The sequence below is a fragment of the Manis javanica genome, chromosome 8 (genome assembly GCF_040802235.1).
Source record: "Manis javanica isolate MJ-LG chromosome 8, MJ_LKY, whole genome shotgun sequence".
In the NCBI taxonomy this organism is placed as follows: domain Eukaryota; kingdom Metazoa; phylum Chordata; class Mammalia; order Pholidota; family Manidae; genus Manis; species Manis javanica.
In genome coordinates this window covers 125,000,219-125,019,738 of record NC_133163.1, presented here as the reverse complement: position 1 = coordinate 125,019,738, position 19,520 = coordinate 125,000,219, and the positions used below count along the sequence as shown (strand labels likewise).

The following is a 19,520-nucleotide window of genomic DNA, read 5'->3' as shown; positions in this document are numbered from 1 at the left end:
AATTTTGTATCCTGCAACTTTGCCAAATTCAGATATTAGTTTTGGAGTGGATTCTTTAGGGGTTTTTATGTACAACATCATGTCATCTGCAAACAGGGACAGTTTGACTTCGTCCCTGCCAATCTGGATGCCTTTTATTTCTTTGTGTTGTCTGATTGCCCTGGCTTCGACCTCTAGAACTATGTTGAATAAAATTGGGTGTGTCATATAATGCCTTTTTTATATGGAGGTACTTGCCCTCTGTACCCATTTTGTTGAGAGTTGTTATCGTGAATGGATGTTGAATTTTTTGTCAAATACATTTTTAGCATCTATGGAGATGATCATGTGGATTTTGTTCTTTTTGTTGATATGGGTGATGTTGATGGATTTTTGAATATTGTACCATCCTTGCATCCATGGAATAAATCCTACTTGATCATGATGGATGATCTTTTTGATGTATTTTTATATTTGATTTGCTAATATTTTGTTGAGTATTTTTACATCTATGTTCATCAGGGATATTGTAATTTTCTTTTTTTGTGGTGTCTTTGTCTGATTTTGGTATTAGAGTGATGCTGGACCTACAGAATGAGTTTGGAAGTATTCCTTCCTCTTCTACTTTTGGAAAACTATAAGGAGGATGGGTATTAGGTCTTCACTAAAGTTTGATGAATTTCAACAGTGAAGCCATCTGGTCCAGGTGTTTTCCTCTTAGGTAGTTTTTTGATTACCAGTTCAATTTCATTGCGGGTAATTGGTCTGTTCAGATTTTTTGCTTCTTCCTGGGTCTACCTTGGAAGGTTGTATTTTTCTGGAAAGTTGTCTGTTTCTTCTAGGTTATCTGGTTTGTTAGCATATAATTTTTTCATAGTATTCTCTAATAATTCTTTGTATTTCTGTGGTGTCCATAGTGATTATTCCTTTCTCAATCCTGATTCTGTTTTTGTGTGTAGACTCTCTTTGTTTTCTTGATACGTCTGGCTATGGGTTTATCTATTTTGTTTATTTTCTTGAAGAACCAGCTTCTGCTTTCATTGATTCTTTCTATTGTTTTATTCTTCTCAATTTTATTTATTTCTGCTCTAATCTTTATTATGTCCCTCCTTTTACTGACTTTGGGCTTCATTTGTTCTTCTTTTCCTAGTTTCACTAATTGTGATTTTAGACTGTTCACAGGGTATTGTTAGTCTTACCTGAGGTTGGCCTGTATTGCAGTGTACTTCCCTTTTAGCATGACCTTCACTGCATCCTACAGATTTTTTTGTGGTGTTGAGTTATTGTCATTTGTCTCCATATATTGCTTGATCTCCGTTTTTATTTGGTCATTGACCCATTGATTATTTAGGAGCATGTTGTTAAGCCTCCACGTGTTTGGGGCTTTTTGTTTTCTTTGCGTAATTTATTTCTAGTTTCATACCTTTGGTCTTAGAAGCTGGTTGGTACAATTTCTATCTTTGAATTTATGAGGCCCCTTTTGTGGCCTACTATATGATCTGTTAACACACTAATGTGTTGTTCAGTGCCTCTGTCTCATTGATCTGTCCTTTGGATTGAGTAGAGTGTTGAAGTCTCCTAAAATGAGTGCATTGCATTCTGTTTCCCCCTTTTAATTCTGTTAGTATTTGTTTCACATATGTAGGTGCTCCTGTGTTGGGGACATAGATATTTATAATGGTTATATCCTCTTGTTGGTTATGTAATATCCTTCTTTGTCTCATGTGACTTTCTGTGTTTTGAGTCTGTTTTGTCTGATACAAGTAGAGCAACTCCTGCTTTTTTCTCCCTGTTAGTTGCATGAAATATGTTTTCCATCCCTTCACTTTTAGTCTGTGTATGTGTTTGGGTTTGAAGTGAGTCTCTTGTAGGCAGGATATAGATGGGTCTTGTGTTTTTATCCATTCAGTGGCTCTATGTCTTTTGATTGGTGCATTCAGACCATTTACATTTAGGGTGATTAGTGATAGGTATGTACTTATTGCCATTGCAGGCTTTAGATTGGTAGTTACCAAAGGTTCCAGGGTAATTTCCTTGTCTAACAATGTAACTTAACTCAGTATGTTGTTATAAACACAATCTAAAGGTTCTTTTTTTCCCCCTCCTTTTTCTTCCTCCTCCATTCTTTGTATATTAGGTATCATATTCTGTACTCTTTGTCCATCCCTTTACTGACTTGGGAGGTAGGTGATTTGATTTTGCATCTGCTTAGTAATTAATTGTTCTACTTTCTTTACTGTGGTTTTATTTCCTGTGGTGACAGATATTTAGCCTTAGAAACACTTCCATCTATAGCTGTCCCTCCAAAATACACTGTAGAGACAGTTTGCTGGAGGTAAATTCTGTCAGCTTTTGTTTATCTGAAAATTGTTTAATCCCTCCTTCAAATGATGGTCTTTCTGAGTAGAGTATTCGTGAATCAAGACCCTTCTGTTTAATTGCATTAAATATATCATGCCACTCCCTTCTGGTCTGTAATGTTTCTGTTGTAACGTCTGATGATACCCTAATATGTTTTCCTTTGTATGTGATTGTTTTTCTGTCTCTGGCTGCTTTTAATAGTCTGTCCTTATCCTTGACCTTTGCCATTTTCATTATTATATCTCTTCATGTTGTCTTCCTTGGGCCCCCTTATTTTGGGAGAGTTGTGCACCTCTATTGCCTGAGAGACTCTCCTTCCCTGGTTTGGGGAAGTTTTCATCAATTACCTCCTCAAAGACACTTTCTATCCTTTTTTCTCTCTTCTTCTTCTTCTTCTGGTACCTCTATAATGCAAATTTTGTTCCATTTGGATTTGTCACACAGTTCTCTCAATATTCTTTAATTCCTAGAGATCCTATTTTCTCTCTGTGTCTCAGCTTCTTTGTATTCCTGTTCTCAGATTTCTACTTCATTTACAGTCTCCTCTACTTCATCTAATCTGCTTTTAAATCCCTCCGTTTTATGTTTCATTTCAGATACTCTATTCTTCAGTGTTTGTATCTCATTCCTAAATTCCTCCCTGAGTTCTTGAGTATTTTTCTGTACCTCCATAAGCATGTTTATGATTTTTGTTTTGAAATCTGAAAAGGGGAAGTTTGATGAGTTCAGTTTCACTTGGCCCTCTTTCTGGTTGTTTGTGGGATTTTGGTTTGAACCTGGTTCCTTTGACATTTCGTATTTGAAAGTGGTGCCCTCTAATGCCGAGAAGCTCTATTTTCTGGAGCTGCTCAGCCCCCAGAGCTATGGTGGGGGTCACAGGCAAGTGGCACTGGTGCCTGCCAGGTTTAAAGAGCTGTTTTCTGCTTCCTGGCTCCAGTGTCTGTCTCCACTTCCAGGGCCAGTGGGCCAAGCGCACAGGGAGAAGGTTGTATGCTTTGCACTTTTAGCTGCCATAGGCTGGGCTGCCACCTGGCTGTTGTGATGCAATGGTGGGGACAGCTGGTTTGTGAGCTGGTTGTGGCTGGGAGGAAGGTGCAGCAGGCTGCGTATAGCTGTGGGGACCCCATAGCTCCCTTGCCAGCCAGGGGCATGGAGCACCTGAGGCTCCTAAATTTCCTAACCTGATGGGCAAGAGTGCACCTGGACAATTTTGTCCACCTGTCCTTTCCTCTGAGCAGCAAGCTCTGTGCAATCCTTGCCCCTTTAGCAGCCCTCTTGCTGTGGGGAAGTCTCTCAGACTGCCTGCCTTTCTTTTGTCCCAGAGCAGCCAGTTGTGGATACGTGTTTTCCACAAGTGGCTAGAATCTCAATTTCTCCACGTGTTCTGCCAGTCTTAGCTTTCCAAGCCCACTGATCTCCAGAGCACCATGTAATGTATATTCGTTCTCCCAGAGCGGACCTCCATGGCTGGGTGTTCAGTGGTCATAGGCCTCCACCACTTCCCTGCTCCATTTCTTCCCTCCGGTGAGCTGGGGTGGGGGAAGGGCTTTGGTACTTTACCTTTTCCTTGAGGTCGGCTGGTTTCCCAGGTGTAGGCAATCTGCCACATCCTTCTTTCCTGTTGCTCTTTTGGGATTTGATGTATTTGCTATATTTTCATATTATGTGTGGTTTCTTAGAGGTTTCTGTCTCACCTCGCATACCGCTATCTTTCCCCTTCATTTTTGAGAAAACGTCTGTCAGAATCCCAAGTTGGAATAATCATTCTTTTCAAATTAAAATGGTGTTCCGTTTAAAGTAGTTAGCTTATAACTCAGTCACAAAAGTGTTTTTTCTCAAGTATTCTGTAGAAGTGTTCATGTCAGGTCATCACTTGCAATATTAAAAAGACATATTTGAGAATTGAAATTTACTTAAATAACTTAAACTGCTTCATCATGGACATTCTTAAGTGAAGCTTCCTTTTCTTCTTATAAATACCTCGAATGCATGGTGTTGAAGAATACCATGACTAGAAGTATAGTTTGGTGTTATTGCCTTTATCTGCTGTAAGGGTCATCTGTATTACCCACTATTGTATTTTCACCATTAGTGCAGAGTCAATACAGTGAAAAAGGCAATTAACATCTTAGTATTCCTGTAGAAGTAGTTTGGACCTTGGGGTCTGAGGGCCCTACTTTGAGAATTCTTGACAGTAGTTGCCTAGGTCTGTTATATATCTTCTACTTCCTTCTCATGTATAGGATTAGAAAAACATCATAGAAGGAAAGTAATTTTTGTGTGTGTGCAATTCTCATAATGTGGATTTTTGAGGGGTTATAGCCCAGAATGACTATCCATATATTTTGCTTAAGTAGAAGTTTACTACACAAACACTAATCTGTACAATGAAGTTCTAAATTTAGTCTTGTTTTCGTTTTAGATTTTCTTTAGCCTATAAAAATATAAAAGTGGTATAGATGGTATGTTCTCAAACTGGGCTGAAGAATTTGAAGAAGAAAATGCAATAATCAATAAGTAGTTTGTTTTCTTTAAGAACAGCATTAATTTGAGACAGTTTAGCCTATAAGATTTGGGACACAGTAAGAGAGGAATGAGAATATAAAAATAAACCATTACTAAGTAAATAAAATGGTGTCCAACTTCAATGCAATAATTTTTTTCTTTAAAGAATATTTGATAAAATTCTTTAAAAATATTCAGTTTCTGTGGCTTCAACTATATTATAATCGAGATTATAGTTGTCAGAGCAATGCTTCTTTAAAACTGTTTTTGTTAAATTCTTGTCTTTCCATGACTAGAACCTAATTATTCTACAGAAAGTATCTAATAATAATGGCTTTTCCCTAATTTATAATAGAAAATGGTACAAATGAATGGAGTAAATGTCAATTAATAGTGAAAGTATCTAATGCTTAGTTCGGTTACTTTTCAAAATCAACACATCTAGGGCTCTCTTGTCCCCTCCTGGCATGAGCCAGGAGTTCTGTCCTCTCACTTTCTCTCTCAATAAAAGGCTCTACCCTGGCTCCCCCTCCAAAAAAAATTAAGATATCTAATTGTGCTTTTTAAAGTATATATGTAATAATAGCATATATATTACTACTAATAGTAGTACCTAGTTTGTGTAATGGATTAAAACATTGGAATTTTATGGTGTTTGAATTATCAGTTGCTCTGTAACAAACTTAGCAGCTTAAAATAACAAACATTATCTCACTGTTTCTTTGTGTTAGTCTCCACAGTTATCTGGGTTCCCTGGATCGGGGTCTCCTAAGGCAATGAACGTGTTGGCTGATGCTGCAGTCATGTTGAGGCTGGTTTGGGATAGAATCCATCTCCAAGCTAATTCATGTAGTCTTTGATAGGATTCATCTCATAGGCTTGTGGTGGGAGGGCCTCAGTCACCAGCTGGCTCACAGGCCTCTCGGTCCCTTGCCATGTGGATGTGGGCTTCAGTAGCTGGCTGGCTTCCATCAGAGGGACCTAATGAGGGAGCAGGGGAGGGTGAGCAACACAAGTTCTCGTCTTTTCATAACCCAATCTCAGAGGTGATAGCCCATTACTTTTGCTGTATTCTTTGTCAGAAGTAAATCATTAAGTCCAGAGGAGGGAGTTATACAAGGGCATGAATAACAGGAAGTTAAGATTATTGGGGCCATTTTAGAAGCAGCCTACTACAGTGTTCAAGATTGCTGACCTCTGAGCTGCAGCACATACACTGGCTGTACAAGGAGAATGCCCGTCACAAAGCCCAACTCCTGTGGCAAGTGAAAGCTAAATATAGCCCTGTGGCAGCTATGCTGCTGTTCGTTCTTCTTTCTAAAGCCTGTTGTATTTAAGAAATCTTAACCTCGTTTAAGAAATCTGTTCCTCTAGATGCTACATTCCTCCCTACAATCTAAGAAGGGTTAGAATATTATTAGGAAAAAGGCAAAATTAAATGGGATTGATTTTAGGGCCAATAATTTAATGGAGAAAAATCTCAAAGTAACTTCCGTAGAAATAATAGCATATATATTACTACTAATAGTAGTGCCTAGTTTGTGTGATGGATTTAGAAAAGTCATCTTTAGCATTTGTAAGGATTTAAAAACATATGCCTCAATATTTACTCCTTTGGTTTACCTTAAAAATTCAGTTAGATCTCATCTAGACAAATTTTAGAAATCTAGCTTTATTATAATAAAAAGCAAAAGTAGTAGGGTTTAAATTCCAAGACTGTATTTCAAGATCGGTTTTCTTTTGTTTTTTTAATCGTTTTTGTTTTTTGAGGGATTTACTATGATTCCAGATTTTAAAGCCCTTAAAAAAAGGTTAAAGCTGAAGAGTTCAGGCCATGCTAGACCTTTCTTCATAAAGGAAGGAAGCCTCTCTTCCTTGGTGCATGAATACCATTTTTTCCTGCTTTTGATGAAACATAATTTGTGCAATATATTCTCTTCTGTTTTAAATCATACTGCTTATTGGGTAAAGTACTTATTTTGTTTGGTTTTAGACTTACAAATTATGTAACAGAACAGGTAGGATTAAACTGTAAAATTTTGTTTAAAAAAAAAATCCATAAAGACAAACTTGTTTCTCCACACTTGGATTTTATTGTGTTGCTTTTCTTCTCCTTGACATATTTTATGTAAATCTGTGGTCATCTTGCATTTGGTGGTGTGGTTTAATTGTATATCTAGGTTAGTCTTTGTGTGTATATATATATATATATGTATGTGTGTGTGTGTGTGTTTAACAAAAGTGTCTCTGTAACAGGAATCTTACCCGTCTTCTTCACCAATATGGTTTGTGGACTCTGATGACCCAAATCTGACATCAGTTTTGGAGCGTCTGGAAGATACTAAGAACAGCAATTCGGTGAGAAAAGAAGCCAAGCTACTCCCCCGCCCCCCACCCCCCATGAAAATTATATATAGAATTTTGGAGGTAATATGATGTAAAAGCCTGATTGATGATTATTTGATGACCTTAGAGGAGCTAAGGACCAGGTTTTTATTGTTTTTTGTTTGTTTTCAGTCCTTCAAACTCTGTTTACTACCTGGTTTCTCTTTTTTATTCCCTCATAGGTGTAGCCGTAATTTAGATCAGGAATTAGGTAGTCTCTTTTACATGAATTATAACTTTAAACCAATCAAGCATTTTTGGAGGGAAGATCACTAACCAAGCGTGGAAGTAGAAAAAGGGAAAGAGACTGAGATAGATGTAAGGGGAAATAGCGATGGGATGATACCAGTGTTAGTGTTAGGGAATTGCTTTTTCTTTCAAGAGTCTGTAACTGAAGTAAAAGCCAAAAAGGTATGCAGATGAAAGCTTTTTTTTTTAATAAAAAGAAATAATGATTTTCCATTTCATAAAAATTTTAAAGCCCTCTTGTCTTTGATTATAAAACTAGTAAATGACCATTATAAGAGAACTAGTAAAATAAAATAAGTAAAAAGCAGGAAAATAAAAATCTTCCATAATTTCTCTACCTGACACAACCAATGTTGACATGATGGCTATTTTCTGTCAGTTTTTTTTCCTCTTTTTAGTAGAATACATATACTTTTATACATATTTTTAAATAGTTTAAGTCATATTGTATATAGTTTTATACCCTCTTTTTAAGTTAACATTATCCTTACATTTTTTCATGATATTGTAAAGTCCCTTAAGAAAACTTTCAGTCCTTATTTGCAGGTAATGTGGTTGTTTACTAAAAAACAAACAAAGGAATTAACTGAAAAAACAATTTTTAAGATGACTGGTTAAAAGGTCTATTCCATAAAAATCAGTAGTGTTCCCAAATATCAGCTGTAATCAGAAAATACAGTGGAAACATTGTGTTGACAGTTATAGCAGTTGAACACCTACAAACATAGGTGTGCAGGTCTTGTATCAAGAGAATTACAAAAGTTTGCTGAGTGGAATGAAAGATGACTATGGTTTTCCTATATGGCAGACTCCATATTATAAATATGTCAGTTATCTCCATAGCTTCATGTTAGTTTATCAATTGAATGTATAATGATTCTACAGAAAATCGCAACAGACTTATTTTTGAAATTTGACAAAAGACTAAAGTTTGTTTGGAAGAGTAAATAATAAAAGACAATAATGAAGTTAAGAAATGTAATGAGAGACTTGTCCAACTAGATATTAATAAATAAAATAAAATAAAATATTGTGTCCTAGCACTGGACTGAACAGAGAAAGGCAATAGAAGTTTGGAAGCAGAGTCTGGTGACTGAGAACTTAGAGTAAGTTAAATTGAGTTAAAATACTTAATAACGAAAGAATATTCTATAGTATTGGGAGAACTGACCATTTGGAGAAGTTAAAGAGTTAAATCTAAGAGTTACCATAGATTTTTGTTAAAATAAGTTATAAGTGGTTTAGACATATCTAGTCTGAAAATTAAGAACAGAAGAACATCAGTTTGAAGAGTATTACAAGAGTAAAGATGGGTCGATATCAGGAAGGTCAGAGGTGAAAAGTAAAAGCCAGTCAGCTACATGCTCGCATCTTCAGCAGGGCAGTGATAGGACGGAAAGAGTGACAGGCAAAGCCTTCCTGCTGCTGCCTTTAAGGAGGTCGCCTCTGAAGACTGAAGGTGTTGAGTTTTGTAGTAGCAGAAATAGTAGTTATTTTTCAATGCCTAAAATACTCCATTAAAAGATACTCATAAAGTAAAATGGCATAGAATATAAAACGGGTCTAATTTTATTTATAAAAATCTATTTACATAAAAGAAAAAAAATCTTCCACTCTTGTAATCTGTGCCAGTTATCTCATAGCCTGGTTTCTTCACAGAGTAAACCAAATTTCCTCACCTTTAATTCACTTAATTCATTATAAGCTAGATTCTGCCTCCATTGTTGCATTAAAATTTTTTCTCTCTTGTTGCCAAATCTAGTGGTGCCTTTTTTAGTCTTAAAATTGACTTATCTGTAGCATTTTGCTACTGCTATTGATTGTTTCCTTGTCGAAAAATTCCTTAGTCCAACAAACAGATTACTTAATGTCTGCCAATAAAGAAATGGTTGAGTATTACTGTGTATAGTTGTATGATAGAATATTATGTTGTAGTTAAAAAGGATGCAGCCAGTCTACATACAACTTTATAAGATATACTAAGTAAAAAAGCAAGGTGTGGAATATTATCTATAACCTGGCTCTTTTGTATACATTGTTGTAAAAATAATCTATACTTGCACTGGTTTATACATACTTAATTCTCTCCTGGGTAGGTACAGGAGATTGTTAATAGTAAAACACAGAAAAGTACTTTTTAAAAAATTGACTAGCTTCTATGCGAGGCTCTGATAGGAGGTGGGTACAAAAGACAGGGTTATGTACATCTCTGTCCTCCAGGAACTAGTGATCTAATGAGGATGTCTGTCAGATCCCTGTCTCCCGTTTTTCTCATTGCCCTGCTTTGGCCTCCTCAGAGCTCTTCTGTGTTAGTCGGCTTCTTTCTTCTCATTCTGTGTTTTTTTCTGAGTAATCTTTTACTCCCATTACTTAAATCATGGCCTGTATTACAGGGATTCCTAAATCTATATTTTTAGTTAAGATGTATTTCCTGAGTTTCAAACCCATATATCTGTCTGTATATCACATAAATCCAGGGATCTCACTTCAGTGTGCTGTGGCTGTTCAGAATGATTACATCTAAATTTAAATTCATCTGCCTCCCAGTATTCCACCACCCCTTTTGTGTTTTCCCTCAGTAATTCTCTTTGTGATTGTGAATGGGACAGAATGAAGTAATGGAACTTGTCACCCATGCCTGACCTGGGAACTATGTTCGAGTTTCTTTTATGCCAGTATTTCCTGACCACTTCCCCCACTCCCCCACCCAAACTATCTAATAAGTTTCCAAGACAAGTCCATCTACCTTCTGAATATTTCTTAAATCCTTCCCCATGATCTTAATTTCTTTTTCCTATCCCTCAAACACTTTTTTGGGTGGGGGAGCATATAGTTGAAATTCCTGGAAGGTGTGTCACCTTGTTTTTCTTGTTGCTTGGTACGATCTACCACATGTCTGCCTTTTCGGCTGTTCTCCTATAGCTCTTCCTGTGTTGGGCTGGAGTGTCTGTGGTGTATGCAGGTCACCCTACCTCATCCTTATTATGTACTTAGCACAAAATGGAGCTTATTGGGTGTATAACAAATTCACAGTGGGGCTTTGCTGCCTTGTAAGCTCGAGGATTTTTGTTTGAATAATTTTACTCTTCAACTTTACTAATTTCTACTTGCTCTTCTGTCCACTTTGGAGAGGCTTATTTTTTGCTTTATTTAACCCATTCTAATGCCATGTTTGTTTTCTTGGTCCAAAATGTCCAGGCAACTGTTCCTGACCAACTGAAGTAAGTTGCCTAACTAGCTCCCTAGGTATTGACCATTCTTAAACCATAATTCCTAAACTTGTACATTGAAAACAGTTTTAAAACAATGAAAAACATGTTTTTTGCACATAATTTACCTTGCTTACTTGTTTAAAGTAAATATGCTTACAAAAATCTGGATTTAAAAATGGAAACTTAAGGAGTTATTATTCTTTGCAGTTTTTCCAGTTAGGTTTTCTGGGTTTTTTGTTTGTTTGTTTGTTTTTTAGACAAACACTTAAGAGCCTACTAAGTGCCAGGTGTTCTCACAGAAGGTTTCACTTAATCTTCACCATTATGAGAAGACTTTAACTTCCTGTTTTACAGATGGAATACTAAGGCTGGGAGTTAGATATTGTATCCAAGGTCATCTAGATTCCAAGGCTCTGTCTACTAGACCACATTTGCTTCTACTTTTAAATGAGCATGACTGTGGAAAGGATAATTTTATATGACCCAAGTGCAACAACTCTGCCTCTATTTTTTGTAACCTCGTTGATGTATTAATGTACTCTTGTTTGAAGTTATAAGTTCCTAAGAAAAGAAGTTTCCAGCTGAAAGCTGGACAGTGTCTGGAGCACTCCTTCCTCTGCTTCTTTGTTGATGTCATTTTGCTCTGTGTCAGTTGTAGGGACTGTGCTCAAGCCATAGTAACTTTCTTACACTAGCAGCCCGTAAAAATATTTTTTAAAGAGTGTTATTTATCTGTAGGCTGTAACTGAGCAATGGCAAGCTTTTTTCATTTCCTAGTGGATTGGTTACACTAGTCATAGCATTATTCATGTCTTCTGAGGGATCTTTAACATAATGCTTACTTACTGAAATGTGTTTTGTAGCTTCGTCAGCAATTGAAGTGGTTGATATGTGAACTCTGCAGATTATATAACCTTCCTAAGCACCTGGATGTTGAGATGCTAGATCAGCCACTACCCACGGGTCAGGTAAAGTAAAAATTCTCTAGCGTTCAAGAGCTAAAATAAATTGTCTCAAGCAAAAGTGAAACTATGATGATTTTTCTTACTGTTATACATCTTCTTTAGAAGGCAGTTGTTTTCCCATTGGATTGTTTTAGGCATTAAAAATAACATTTTCATTCTCTGGAGCTGCTGATATTAACTATGATAGGCAAACAACTGCTCCCCTCCCCACCAGCACCTTTTTGCTGTTAATATTCCTGGTTTCCATGACTATTCCTTGCTTTTTCAATTGTTTGCCTTTGTGTATTCATTTACCTTCTTGAATGCCATCTTTTTCAGCCCTTCTGTTCTTTTAAGGCCTAACCCAAATGTTATATCCTCCAAGCAGAAGAGCTCACTAGCTTATCACCACCTCTGACTTTTCTAAATTTATGTATTTACCTATTTAGTCATAATTTTTTGATTTTGTATTATGGTAGATACGGATTTAGCTCTCTTATCCATTTACCCATACCTCCCCTTCCTAAAACATCATGTTTAGTCATGAATAATCATTATTTATCATCAGGACTTCATAGTGTAGAATTCTCTGTTATGATACTTGCTTTTTGTTTTGCAATATCTTCCTTATGCTAGTAGTCACAACAACAGTAATAATAGTCACTCCTTCTAGTTTTAAGAAGTTAATGTTGGGTTCCTTTTCTGTGAGATCTCCCTCTTGGGAGGCGTTGGCTCGTCTGCGCTCGTGTCGGTGGGTGGTTCTCTGAGCCCGCTGTGTAGCTGTCAGCTTGAAATTTTTCTTGTCTTGTCTGCTTGAGTAGATCCATTGCTTCCTGATCTCGTATCATCTTTCTTGGCTTACTTTTTCTCATTTTGCCTGAGTATATCCTCAGGTAAAATCCTAAGAAAGTATAAAAGAATAGTTTATTTTCTGAGTTCTGACTTCTCAAAACATATGGTCAGAGCACCAGAGTTCTGAATCTTGGTTCTGCTGCTTATTTGGCTGTATGATATTGGGCTAATCACTCACTGTGTGCACCGATTTCCCATTTGCAAAATGGGGGAAGTAGACTAGTACCTGTATTTCGGGAGAGCTATGAAGATGGAATCACCTAGAGCAGTTTCTGGAGCATATTAAATGCCTAATAAATGTTAACTGCTGTTATATTCTGCCCGCACACTTGATTAATAGTTGGTTGGATATATAATTCTAGGTAGAAGATAATTTGCCTTTAGAATTCCGGAGTCTGTGCTGTTGTATTGTAGCCAATGGTATTGTTGTAGCCTGATGTCATTCGGAGTCTTACTCATCTCCGCATGACTTTTGGGAAACTTGTAAGAGTTTCTCTTTTCCTTGGTGTTCTGAAATACCACAGTAGTATACTTAGTTGTGGTCTTTTTAAATTTATTGTTTCTGGCCACTTAGTAAGGATGGGCCTTTTAAATTCAGATTCTTGAATCTTTCTCCTTGGGTAAATATTCATGTGTATTTTTCTGTGATAACTTTGTCTCTCCATTTTCTTTGTTTATTCATCTTGGAATGCCTACTTATCAGATTTTAGACCTCTTTGCTTGAGTCTTTGTATGTCTTATAGTAACTCTATTGTCTATCTTTTTGTCTTTTAATTTCAAATTGTGGAATTTGAGAAATTTTATTTGGACAGTCGTAACTTTAAATTTTGTTTTGGTGATTTATTGCTGCTTTTACCCCAGAACTTAATGGCTTAAAACAATAATTTATTCATTCTCTCAATGATTGTGTGCATTGACCAGGCTTAGCTGGACAGTTTATCTGCGGGCCTCACTGTACAGTCAGCTAGTTGCTGGAGCTGATAGTCCCACGACTACACTGGTATGTCCAGCATGCCTTCTTCACTCACATGTATGGCGCCTTGGCATTTCTTCAAATTGCTTTTCTCTCCATATGGCATCTTATCCCCCCCAGGTCTCTTTATGTGGCTTCTCTTTCTTCAGGAAGGTATTCAGAATTCTTATTCTTGGCTTCCAAGAGCACAAAAGTGGAATGCTTCCAGGCCATCTTAAGACTTAGATCTGGAATTGGTTCAGCCTCATTTCTACCACATTTATTAGTTAAAGCAACTCACAGGGCCAGCCCAGATTAACTGTTGGAGAGGGACTCTGTAGGTTGATGAATGCTGGGAGTTGGGGTTCATTGGGGGTCCTCTCCAGAGACAAACCATAACTTCTAAGAGCTTTTATTTTTTGTTCTTTGACTGTTCATTATTCAAACATTCTATTTCTGTTTTACAGATGTAATACATTCTTAAGTGTCTTTAAGGAGTTACTTTGATACTCTTGTCCTCTCCTTCTCTAGCATCTCTACTTTTTCTTTAATTAAAGCTATTTTTTTCTAATTTATCTTGGTCTTTTTTTTTTCTTTTTGAAGAGTTACCTCAAATATTTTATTTTTGCTCATTTATATATATATTTTTCCTTTTTTTTTTCCTACATATTTGAAAGAGGTACTGAAAAGCTGATTGGGAGTTCTTTGTAACCAAGACTTGTTGACTGATAGCTTTTAGGGGGAATTTAACCTGATTTCCAACTCCCACCCCCACTTCTCTATTTCCTGATGTCATAATAAATGATGACTGTAACTGCTTGGTTTCTCTGGACATGAAACATTATAGTTTCTTGCTTGAGGTAGATGTAGATTTGCCTGGGTTCTGTTTGAGGAGGTTGGGGGGAGGGTAGTGTGTTTTTGGGGTTGGCCTACGTATAGACTTTTGGTTAATCTGTTTTCCGTCCTGTCACTTCGGCTGTCTAGTATACTTGGTGTCTTGGAGTTTAGAGTTTCTCTAGGGTGCTGTGAACAAATTAGTCTCCTTATTATCCCCTAACCTGTAGCTCTATTTGTTTACTCCACTAGCACAAGTGAATTCTCTTTTCTGTTGATAGGCCTATTTCTCTTCTTGTTATCATTGTGTTTTTATATAGTGGTCATTCTTTACTATAATTCCAGTGAAGCCTCCGGAAAGAGAGAGGATGGAAGAAAAGTATATTCTGTGTTCAATTTTCCTTCTCTGTAATGTCTGAAATTTATGTTTTTCACTTAATAGTATATCATGCACACCTACTTTGTTTTTCGTGATTGTGCATATAATTCCATATAGGATGTAAAATAACTTGTAAAGTACATGAAGAAACTTCCTAGTTTTGAATAATTTTATTCCCATAGCAAACACTCAGTACTTACATAGCTAGGGGGACACAATGGATGTGGTATTTTTAATTTTGGATTTTTCTTATTTAAGTGAGATTGTAGTATAATTTGTTTCCTTTTAGGCTCTTCTTTCATTTTAGTAGCAGAATTACACAGTCTTATAAAATGACTTGGGAAGCTTTGTGTCTTTTTTGTTGTTGTTTTTTTTTTCCCCCACGATCTAGGGCAGTTTAAATCAGTTTTCAAGCAGGGGGCAGTTTGCCTTTCCTAGGACATTTAGATATACCTGGAGATATGCTTGGTTGTCGCACCTGGCTGGGAGGGCACTGTTGGCGTTTTGTGAGTAGAGGCGATGCTGCTGGTGATCCTGCAGTGTCAGGACAGTTCCCCCCACATGACAAAGACTTATTTGGCTCCAAATGACAATAGTTCCAAGGTTGAGCAACCCCGGTTTAAACAAACATTTGGATCTGATCCTTTTTTCTTTTCTGTGTATTGCTCTGTTCAGATTTTCTGTCTTTTCAGTCAGTTTTAGTAATTTTAGGTTCTAGAAAATGATCACTTCATCTATACTTTCGAAGCTGTTGTGAAGATATGCATAGTATTGGCTTTCTGCAGCTTTGTGGTTGTAATCTTTCCATTTCTAAGGTTTCTTTATCTTGGTTAGTTGTCAGAGTCTTGTCTATTTTATTGGTCTTTTGAAAGAATCAGCTCGTTTTATTTTTTAAATTGATACATTTTCTTTTTCATGTTTTGCTTGAATCTTGATCCTTTTTCTTTTTTAGTTTATTGAATCAGGGTGATATAATTAACAAACATGTAAGGATATACATTTTCTTCTGAGTGTTGTTTGAGTTTATTATACAAGTCTTAAAATTTAGTATACTTATTTACTAAATAGTTTGTTATTTCCTAAGTAGTTTGAGTCTTATCTTTTGTTCATGTTACTTCTACTATATTTCACACAAAAAGGTTTTAAATAGTATGTATTGACAACATATAACAAATTTAGTGTGTAGCGTTACAAATAGTGACAGTGACTCTGGGACTCATCACCTAGCCACCACTCAGGTGACAAAAAAAGAACATTGATAGTACATTGGAAGCCATCTGCAGACTCCTTCCAGATTAACATTTCACTGTGTACCAGTCCTTTTCCTTAGTTTTCTCTCATTTTCTCACCCATATATGTGTCCTTGAAAAATGTGGTTTATTTAGCGTTGCCTGTTTTTGAGCTTCATACTAAGAATCATACTGTCTGTATGTGTATAGTCTTTCATATCTGTCTTGTGCTCAACATTGTGTTTATTCGTTCATATGTGTGGCTATAGTTCTTTTTCATTGCTACATTTAGTCCGTTGTTTGAATATACCATAACCAATTTTTCCATTTGACTGTTTATAGACACGAGTTGATCCCAGTTTGCAATTAGGAGCCCTGCTACTGTGATCATTCTTGTCCATATTTCATGCTATACCTATGCAAGCATTTCTCTGGGCATGTACTTATAATTAGGAGTTGGATTACTGACTCAGGAGGGTCAATTTCTTCTTAAATTTGAGTTAAAAAAGAAATTTTAAAATATTCTCATGTGATTTTTGGGTGATTTTTAGTTTTTCACTGTGTCAGAGAATATGCCCTGTAACCTCTCAGCTGCATTATGAGCAATTGCTTAGACTTAACCATTGGTTTTACTACTGTCTTTCCTTGTTGCTGTTTCTTGTATTCTGTGTTTCTCTTCCCCCCACCCCCAAGTACACCCATGAATAATGTCTTTTCTTTGTTTTCTAGAAAGAATTTGTGGGATGTGTATAGAGTGTTCCTTGAGTACTCAGTGTCTGTTTTTATTACTCAGTCGACAACTTTCTACCTGACTATGTATAGGTGATGAGGATCCAGTTGTGAACAAACACAGATACAGCTCCTGCCCTGATGAACTAGATATAGAATTCTAAATCCTTAATTGAGTCTCTTCCAGGGTCTTTACACTTTTATCTTCTGGTATTTATTGTTACAAATGAAAAGTCTGATACCTGTCTGATTCTTACTTCTATCTCTGTTTTTTATTTTTTCTGTTTGTAAGTTGGAATAGATTTTTTTCTTTACCTATAAAGTAAGGGGTTTTACTTTTAATACTCCTTTGGGGCATTCAGGCCACTTAATATTCTGAAATCTCTTTAGTTTGGCAACATTTGTCTCTTCTATTTCTTTACTTCTGTCTTCTAGATTAATACCTGATGGATATGGGATCTCTTTATTCATTCCCATATTCCATTTTCCTGAACTCTTTTTTATTTCCTTCTCTTCTTCAGTCCCCATGTCTACTTTTTCTCCACATTCTATGGGAATGTCACAATTTGGTTATCTTCTTAATCATAAATGTTTTGTTTGTTTAAGTCAGTTGTGCTCTCTGGCCCTTCTACTGAATGAATTTCTTTCTTTTTTTTGAGGGGAGATCTGTTTGATTTCCCCGAACTGCCTTGTCCTTCACATAGTAATCTTTTCATATTTTGTAGATGCAGTATCTCCTTAGTTACTGCCAAAGATTCCAACTAAATCTTTTTATTCTCTTTTATTTCTTCATTAATAATGCTTCAGGTCACTTGTTCTGCTTGTTCAACTTGCCAGTCTTTTCAGATTGCCAGTCTTTAAATATCTAGTCTTCATGAAAAAATATTGCTAGTCTTTCTCTTCTGATCCTTGGTTATCTGCTACATTTTTAGATGAGGTATACTATTGATCAATATCAATTGTTGATATGGGTGTCCTTAGGAATTGTCACACTTCTCTGCTATGGCTACTCTCATGGTTTGCATGTGGCATGTGAATGGGGGGGTGTTGGCAGGGGACTCTCTAACCCCTGACAAAAGGGAAGAGATAAGTCTATTAGGAGATAACTCTGCTGCTTTGAGTTACGTAAAAAAATTCTTTTTTCTCTGGTTCTGACACCCACACTAAGAGGCAATCAAGGTAGGCCTCCTGCATAAGTGGTCCTTACCACCTGTAGTTGGAACAAATAAAGCAAGGATTTCTGGGGAAGAAGAATCCTACTGACTTTATGTAACCTATGCTCTGGTCCAGGAAACATGTCTTGTTGAACTCTGCCAAAACTAGGTATGAAGGCCTCTCCTTAAATCCCATCAGATTCTCTGTGAATGAGTGATAAATTACATCTTGTAGAGAAATATTCTATGGTAAATAACATGTTGTAAAAAGAAAAAATATCTCTTTAGTGAAATGGAGATAATTTTTTAGTTCTTAGTTCTGTGAAGTGTCTGTTCCTTTATAACACATTTTTAAATGTAAAGTAGTCGTATTTATGGAAATATACAGGCTTTTCAAAGTTAAGAAGGTTTTTCAGAAATCCATCGTTTGGGATATTTAAGCAAATGAAACCATAACCTTATATACATACCCATATGTGTGAAGTGTTCTCTTATTTTAAATTAGAATATGTTTTAAAGGTTTTTTCAGCTTTACTTTATATTTGACTGACTGCCTTTTTTTATTCCTAAGGCAACTATCAAGTTGGATGGTTCAAAATTGTTTCTTCTTAAAAAGCCGATAAAAAGTGTCAACTAAAGCTGGATTTAAAAGTAAATGTTTCAACTTTAAGAAGCTCTCTGTTAGTGGAGCTGTAGTGACAGATGATTGATATAGTTTGTCCCTGAAGTCTTCTGATGTGCCCAGTGTGTGCTTGTTCTGTATCGCCCTGGACAATTCCTTTTCCCTTTCAGAATGGGACAACAGAAGGAGTGACCTCAGAAGAGGAGGAAGAGGAAGAGATGGCTGAAGTAGGTACTTTATGTAAGAATAACATTTTATAAATATATTCATTTTTGAACATTTAATTCTCTAATCTCCTTTGTAAACGAGTATTAAGGTGGAATAATGAAAGGCATGTTGTATTTGAAATTGAATATAATTTCAAAAATCTGGCTTTACCTTCTAACTATATACTTTTAAGCAAATTGCTTATCTGATGTCCTTAGATTTGATTTTCTGGAAAATAAGAGTTCTTGATATTTAGCACTAAAAATTACATTTGCATTTAATAATAGTGAATAATTAGCCTGTATTTGATTATTTGTAAGAACTACTGTTTAAAAACTTCTGTCTTTGTATAAAAAGAGAACATTTCAGGAACTACTCACTGAAAGTAATGAAACAATCTCATGTTGAAAAATCATCTAAGATTTTTTGTTGTTGTTGTTGTCATTAATCTACAATTACATGAAGAACATTATGTTTACTAGGGTCCCCCCTTCACCAAGTCCCCCCTACAAACACCATTAGTCACTGTCCATCAGCGTAGCAAAATGTTGTAGAATCACTACTTGTCTTCTCTGTGTTGCACAGCCCTCCCTGTGCCCCCCTACATTACACATGCTAATCGTAAGACCCCCTTTCTTTTTCCCCACCCTTATCCCTCCCTTCCCTCCCATCCTCCCCAGTCCCTTTCCCTTTGGTAACTGTTAGTCCATTCTCGGGTTCTGTGATTCTGCTGCTGTTTTGTTCCTTCAGTTTTCCTTTGTTCTTATGCTCCACATATGAGTGAAATCATTTGGTGTTTGTCTTTCTCCGTCTGGCTTATTTATACCCTCCAGCTCCATCCATGTTGTTACAAATGGTAGGATTTGTTTTTTTCTTTCTTATGGCTGAATAATATTCCATTGTGTATATGGACCACATCTTCTTTAT

General features: G+C 36.3%; 1 protein-coding gene across 8 annotated transcripts in view; it reads left to right on the top strand.

Moving 5' to 3' along the window:
- The window catches only part of UBE2Q2 (ubiquitin conjugating enzyme E2 Q2), a 113,436-nt gene that overhangs the window by 12,142 nt on the left and 81,774 nt on the right, over window positions 1-19,520 (top strand). For 5 of the 8 annotated variants that reach the window (XR_012120822.1, XR_012120821.1, XM_073212236.1 and 2 more), the window contains exons 2-4: window positions 7,102-7,203; window positions 11,555-11,659; window positions 18,557-18,613. Coding sequence is in view for 6 of the 8 variants with exons in the window: in XM_073212236.1 (XP_073068337.1) it covers window positions 7,102-7,203; window positions 11,555-11,659; window positions 18,557-18,613 (264 nt within the window). In the remaining 2 variants the exon portion in view is untranslated. The remainder of the gene's footprint in view (window positions 1-7,101; window positions 7,204-11,554; window positions 11,660-18,556; window positions 18,614-19,520) is intronic. The other 3 variants (XM_073212239.1, XM_073212238.1, XM_073212237.1) reach the window with 2 other exon arrangements.